This window comes from Epithele typhae (assembly GCF_022376455.1).
Source record: "Epithele typhae strain CBS 203.58 chromosome Unknown BXZ73scaffold_261, whole genome shotgun sequence".
Classification (NCBI taxonomy): Eukaryota; Fungi; Basidiomycota; class Agaricomycetes; order Polyporales; family Epitheliaceae; genus Epithele; species Epithele typhae.
In genome coordinates this window covers 11231-18483 of record NW_025954452.1, presented here as the reverse complement: position 1 = coordinate 18483, position 7253 = coordinate 11231, and the positions used below count along the sequence as shown (strand labels likewise).

Sequence of the window (7253 nt, the reverse complement as noted above, 5' to 3'; positions counted from 1 at the left end):
GACTGGATTGGCAGGTTATCCATGTCAATATAGTATCTAGTGTCCATCTCATCCAAGTCTGCTGGGCTGTACATTCCTGAGAGCTTAGCACTCTTCTCTAGCATCTTCCGCTGAGCAGAAAAGTCATCCCGAGCATCGTTACATTCGTACCTGATGTGAAAATACTTCATAGTCTGTTCATCTCACTCAGTGAACTTGTGTGCCTCAAATGATTGATCCCACAGAGTAGCAATGGACAGGCAGAGGTCCTTTCCGGTTTGCCATGGCTTAAACAAAGTAAGCATGGTCATGCAATACTGCTCACGGCTACCAGAATCTTTTCGGGGAAGAGACCCACCTACAAAGTTGGAAACAAAAGCTTCATTCTCAGGCATCAGTCTAGCATGATGGGTAGAATGGTAGGGGTGGTTTGCATGGAACTTGAAGTGCTTTTGTGGGATAGTAGCCTGGATTTCCTTCTCCAGTTTCATATTTGATTTAGTGGTGAGCAGCAGCTCATCATCAGACTCCTCCTCCTCCTCCTCTTTTTTGCTTGGCCCTGCTAGCTCATCTTCAGATCCAGACTCTTCCTCCTCTTTTGCTATAGCTGTGTGGCCTCCAATCTGAGCTGGCTTCTCTTCCTCACTGTCTGACTCTGATTCTTCTTCTTTTAATCCTGGGTCTACATTATAATCATCCTCAAACTCACGATCATTGTCAGTAAAGTACTGGCTAGGATCTATGTCATCCTCAACCTGGCTGTGTTTCTTCTTAGGCCGTGGAAGACGCTTCTTATCTGACAGCCTAATCCAGTCGTACAAGCACACAGACTCATACTCTTCAGGTCGCCAAACATAGTCCAACACAGGAGAAACTGCTACAATTTCTGACTTCAAGGCAGATTTCTTCATGCCTAGCATCACTTTTGACTTTCCCTCACGGTCAATAGCATCAGAGTCTTCTCAGGCCTTCATCACCTCTTCTGAACCTGTGGTTTGTATAGTGGTCTGGATGCTTCAACAAATACATTGCAGCCATAGGTCCCCCAATTTCTGAAGCAGCAGTGAGTGCATTCACAATCTTAGTGATCATTCCACGGGCCTTTTCTCGATTGGTTTTCTGGCTGCCTAGAAGCTCGGTATTATGTGAGAACACCTCTTCAACAGAGCGGAACATCACATGCGTTTTAAGAGGTGTTTTTGTGATATAATCAGCCACATATGCAATCACAGACTTGATGGCAGTGCCTGAGAGCAAGCTGGTAACATCATGGTTGCACCTTAAAACATATGATAGAGCAGGTGTAAATGTGTTCAACATGGGCTCACCCTTTTTCATGACTGGTGCACCAGACTCGGGATCAACTCCAGTAGCCTCATGTGTCTCTCGAGGGAAGCAGGCCTTGCACACTTTGGTTACTGGGTCACGGCAGCCTCGGTTATCAAACTCTGACTTCTCAGTTGAAGCTGGCTTAGGTGGCTCATTTTCTGATAGCTGGTTCTAGTTTGCTTTCTTTTTCCCAGTGATTCTGTCTCTACATTTGCGCACATTGGAGAAATATAATATTTCATCCACCTCTGCCTCGTATTTGATCCACCAATCTTTTTGAGCCTTGCATGTGGTGCATTTTGAGTCTGTTTCATGTTTCCCTGAGCAACTGGGAGGTGGAACTTCTGGTAGTGTCTCTATGAGTGGCACTCGAGTAGGATTTGCCTAGGCAATCTCTGTCACACGCTTGTCTACAGTCTCCAGAGTACTATTCAAAAACTCGCCCTTGTAGCAGCCCTCTAGATACTGCACCATAGCCTGCTGAAAGTCTGAGGTGGGGTCTAAAATGCGATCTCTAATCTCTTGTGGAGTGAGTGCACATTTAATCCACAGCAGCATATGCAAGTGCAGAGTCAAACGGCCCTGCTGTTCAACAGTTCCGTAGTACCCAGCTGTGTCACCATATAAACCGGGTTTACTAGTGCCCACACCAAGAACGTGTTTCAGGAACAGGTCAACCATGACATTGAAGAAGCAGGCACCTGCAACTGGGTTGTCTGCAATCAGATTGAGACGTTGATCTCTTGGTCTGAACTCTGGCATATATTTCTGATCAGTGTCTGCAAAATCCCGTGCCAGAGGGTGTTTGACATCTGTGGGAGCAAATGTGATGAACCAGGAGGGTGCACCTAGATAAGATACCATTGCCCAGATCTCATTGCACATATACTTCTTACTAGTAATAGATCCTTTCACCTTGTAGTTCACAGGCCTTTTCCTTCTCAGTCTCTGGTTTAAAACTTCCCTTAGACAGCCTATTTGCAAGCTCAGTCACAGTTTCTGTGCTGATATTCAGCAGTCTGTGTGCAATCTCATCAAAACGCTTCTTATCAGCAAGAAGATAGCCTGCACTGGTAGACTGCTTGATTTGCTCATGGTTCAAAGCAACCAAGGGAAACAATGGCTCAAGTTGGAAGTGTTTATCATGGTACATCAGCAACTGCTGCTTCCGCTTCTCTTCAGATACACAAATAGCACCTTTCACATTTTTCAGCCCACCATAGCCATACGGAAACAGCAACGGAAACATTTGTGGATAGAGCTGAGGATTGTTATAGATGCTCTCTGGATTTTTTTCCTGACCAATTCCAAGCACCTTTCCACCAGATTTGAAGTGTTCTACAGCTCTTGCCTTGATTTCATATGGTCTGATCTTCCCCAGATGTTCAAGACGCTCACCAGTCAATCCATGCACTACAAATGGGCACTTTCCATCATCTACACCCTCTTCTTCCTCTATTCCAGTCACTGCAGCTGCCTCTGGATCAATATTAGACATACTCTTAGTCTGAGTATAGTTCACAATCACTGGAGGCTCATCTTCAGGATACTCTGCCAGATTTTTGTACAAAATGGTCAGATCTGCATAGTCAGAATGGTTGAGCTTAAGCCACTCAAGTGCAGCACTGACTTTCTTTTGTCTAACAAGCATAGGTGTGCATTTGTATTCCTTTGCTGTGGGCACAAGCACTTCATCAAGCTCATCTCTAGGTGGAGGCAGTACAGAATATATTTTAGGCATGGGGAGAGAGTGACTGACCACATTTGCCTTCATCTTAGACATTTCTGAAATCTGGACTTTTACTATACACATATTGTGCTTTGCTCGTGTGAAGTTTTCCTGTCCAGCTCAAGTCTTTAAGGGCCCCATCACTTCTGTGCCCTGCCCTGCCCATCCTCCCACAGTGCACCCACACACCCCAACCGTGTACAAGACGTGGCGGGGTATGTCTCTCATCCATCCTTGCACGTCCCACGCTCAAAATGGGCAGCCTTACGGCCGTCCGTGCAAGAGTGCTACCTGCACTTGTCACAACAAAAAATGCCGGATATTTGGTGCCCGAACAGGACCTGGGACACGATACTGGCATGGTACCTGTCACGGTCACGTTCTTTGTCTGGTCTGCGCTGGACCAGACAAAGAACAGGAATCCTGTTGGGGGCATGTTGGGGGCATGGTCTGCGCCCGCGCAAGCAGCCTGGTCTGCAGCAGACCAGGGTGTGGGCTGGATTCATGGCCGTAGTAGCCTGGTCGGCCACAGAGTTGGTTTCATGTTCAGACTCTTGCCGTCATGTACTAGTAGTGTACCAATAAATATATTTTCATCATCAGACATGCATTCTGTGTGCTGACTATGTGGGAAGTTTCGGGGCCGAACATGAAACCAACTCTGTGGCCGACCAGGCTACTACGGCCATGAATCCAGCCCACACCCTGGTCTGCTGCAGACCAGGCTGCTTGCGCGGGCGCAGACCATGCCCCCAACATGCCCCCAACAGGATTCCTGTTCTTTGTCTGGTCCAGCGCAGACCAGACAAAGAACGTGACCGTGACAGGTACCATGCCAGTATCGTTTCCCAGGTCCTGTTCGGGCACCAAATATCCGGCATTTCTTGTCGTGTGTCCTCCTCCTTGCCACCTTGACCTCGCCCAACTGCTGCCCAACTGCCCCCTCGACAATCTCAACATGCCCAAGGCATCCCAAAGGACGCCCTAAACCCCTTAATTTGAATTCTGGTACTGTGGTTCAAGTCCCTGGCACCAGTCCTTTCCCAGTACGTCCCCAGCCCCTTTCCTTCTGCAAGATGCCCTATTCCACCTCCTGTAGCACGCCTTCACGCCCTGACTATGCACAAGATGAGGCAGGGCATGTTTCCTGTCCATTTGCACTGTTTTTAAGTATGGAGACTCCCGCATATTTTAGTTACTCTGTATGTTAGATACATTACAAATACAACTCATTCTTTCCCCTTGCCCTTGCCCTTGCCCTTGCCCTTGCCCTTGCCCTTGAGTCTGGTGGCTAGTCTCCCCTCAGCCCTCCAAACAGGCTACAACTTCAACCTTTCCTCATTCTCTCATTCACACTCTGACCACCCACACTCACACAACTCTCAAGGATCCAGTATAGTATTCCTATGCTTATCCTGGGCCTTCAGCTCATGGTGCTTGGGGTATTTAGCAAAAAACCCCTCTGGCTTGTCCTCCAGCCTAGTCACTGTGATGGCATGAGAGAAGAAAACCAAGGCAACTCGGCCCCCAGAGAACCACTCAGGGCACTGGACATTGGGACCATTCTCAGGGCTGAGATCTTGGCCTAGAGCATGCCTAGCAATTTTCCAGTCCCGAACCTTGTGGGCAAATTTGCAGTCCCAGCCAAGGATAATGTTACGTTCAAGACTTATTCCGGATGGAATTCAGCCTAGGCGCTCTGTGGTTATGGTGGCGATGCTCTGGCGCTTGCGTGCTATCGAGCGAGTGCGAGCGACAAGAGGGTAAGATTGCGCGTAGCTGAGGTAGACGTAGTATACAGAGGAGATTCAAGTCTGGGGAGGGAGTGCTCTAGGGCGTTGTCCTTATATACAGGGGCGAGAGTGGGGAGTCACATTATCTACGAGTTATCGCCAGTCTGCATGACACAGTCCTAGTCGTAGTGACACATCATGACTAGGTACCACAGGAGGAGTCAGGACGAGTACACGATGAGTGGCGATGAGTATGTATGAGTCAGAGAGTACAGCATACGTATTTAATGGGTCTACATATCGGGGGAGCGGGGGTTATGGATGGAAATTAAATGGGGGGGCGACGTACTAGCGTTCATTATCGTAACATCAGCTCCCTCTCCCGGGGAGGGTCGTCCCGACCTTCTACGCCAGGGTCGATGCGGTCGCGTCCGCGACAGGGGCATGACCGATGCCGACGGCTGTGAGGTCCGAAGCGATCTGGATCGATACCCGATCGACGTACTCCTGGAGGGGGAGGTGAGCACCCTTGTAGTTCTGGAGGATGGTGATGATCGGCTGGTCGAATTTCTCGTGGTAGACGTTCCACGGTTGGGTGTCGATGATGCGGTTCTCAATGACCTCGTCGCACGCGGCATCGATGTGTTGGGCGATGGCTTCGGCGACAAGGAGGTGGAGGTCCCGTCGAATCTTTGCGTGGACCTGGGGGAACCTGATCTCCAGGTACTCATAGAGGCGCGCAGGGGTGAACAACTCTGGCCAGGAGTCCAGTCGCGCTCCGAGGTAGTGGTCGACTCCGACATGGGTGGTGATAACGTACCGGCCTGATCCCGCTTGGACGCGCCACCGAGGCGTGCGGGGAGGGGGATGGACGAGGACCAGTTCGTCGTCGTGGTAGTCGATGATCTCCGCCTCGAGCTTGGCGAAGATGTCGTCTAGGGCGTTGTGGTGGCGTGGGTGCGGGGATTCGTCAGGTCTGGTGAGGGTTAGGCGTGAGGAGCCTGCGAGGGTTCTGGGGGGGAGGTTGAGGACTCCGAATTGGACTCCCGGTTCCGCGTTCGCGGTCTGCGCTCGGACCCAGTTGCGGTGGACCATGAGGAGGGATTGGGCAGCGAGGAGGTCGGTGGTGGGCACAGGGGGTTCGTTCTCCTTGTCGGAGTTGTCTTCTTGCGTGTAGGGAGGAGGCTGCGGGGTGGAGGTGTCTTGGGCGCGCGTTATGGCGGCAGGGAGGTCGAGTATCGGTTGGAGAGGCGGCAGGTCGTCCGTGGTGCCTGTGTTCACCGGAGTGAGGGCGTTCCAGGCGGCCTGGTTGCGCTCTTGTTCTTCCAGAGCGGGTTCGCTGGGGGACCCCCACTCTACAATGTCGGATGGGATATTCCCCCAGGGGGGAAGGTGTTGCTGGCCGGTGGGGAGCAGGTCGTCCAGGGCGGGGCGACCTCGATACTGGTGAGCTGGTCGAGGGCTACGTCAGCAGCTCGCACGAGCAGGGCCCGAAGGGTCAGCGAGGCGTCCTTGGCGACGGCCTTCTGGCTGGCAGGGGCTCCGGCGCGTTGCACAAAGTTGTCGACCTTCTTCCAGACGTCGAATGCCTCTGTCGCGATGCGGTATTCGTTGACGAGGGCTCGGTGTGGGGGATGTGTTGGGTGCGGTAGCGGATGTGGCCGTGGAGTTCGGAGTGCGCGACGGTCCACCTGATGCGGTCTCCGAGGGTCCCGCACTCTCGTTAGTGCGATAGAGAGTTGGAAGGTGGTCGTAGTTGACTTGGGGGCGATTGTTGATGAAATCGGGGGTGTCGTGGATGTCCGGCATAGTGAGGCGGATGGGATAGAGGCGGGGAGCGCAACGAGGAGTAGAGCGGTGGTGGCGAGGCATCTGGAGAAGCGCATTCGAGTCGGGAGTGTGATGAGGGTCAGAGGAGCTTATGTCTCTTCTTATATACCCTCAGAATATCGGGCGCGTTCTTCAAATGGCGCTCGGGTTCCCATGAGTTTTCTGCTGACTCCCAGCCCTTCCACGTCACCAGGTATTCCAATTTGTCTCGTTTGCGTCCCTCATTCGGTGGTTAAGAATAGCTTCCACTTCATGCTCTTCTTCGCCGTCTATGACGTCAGGAGGTGGACGTGGCATGTCGGGGCCATGTGCTTTGGTGACTCGATATGGAGTCAGGAGCGCGGCATGGAAGACTGGATGAATCTTCCAAGTGCGTGGTAGGTTTAATTTGAACGTTACAGGTCCCATGACCTCTGTGATAATAAAGGGTCCTTCTCGTTTAGGTGCCAGTTTCCAGTGCGGGTATGGGAGGCGGAGGTTGGTAGGTAGAAGTCTAGTTCTTGAATTCTTTTGAGAACTCTTAGCGTTCTTCTGTGGTGTTCTTCTAAGTCGTTGGAGAAGATTAGAATATCGTCGATGTAGATAACCATCCATCCTTCGCGAATGAGGTCCTCGAAGTTTTGATTCATCATGCTCTGAAAGGTTGCTGGGGC

At 51.4% G+C, this 7253-nt stretch overlaps 1 protein-coding gene across 1 annotated transcript; it reads left to right on the top strand.

Annotated features, from left to right (window-relative positions):
* Window positions 1-3291: 3291 nt before the first annotated feature.
* On the top strand, window positions 3292-4332 carry BXZ73DRAFT_84062 (uncharacterized protein; the record flags this gene model as incomplete). Its single annotated transcript, XM_048023967.1, has 4 exons — window positions 3292-3558; window positions 3735-3864; window positions 3890-4083; window positions 4249-4332. The coding sequence occupies 4 exons, from the start codon at window positions 3292-3294 to the stop codon at window positions 4330-4332; spliced, it is 675 nt and encodes a 224-aa protein (XP_047870731.1).
* Between the last annotated feature and the right edge of the window lie 2921 nt (window positions 4333-7253).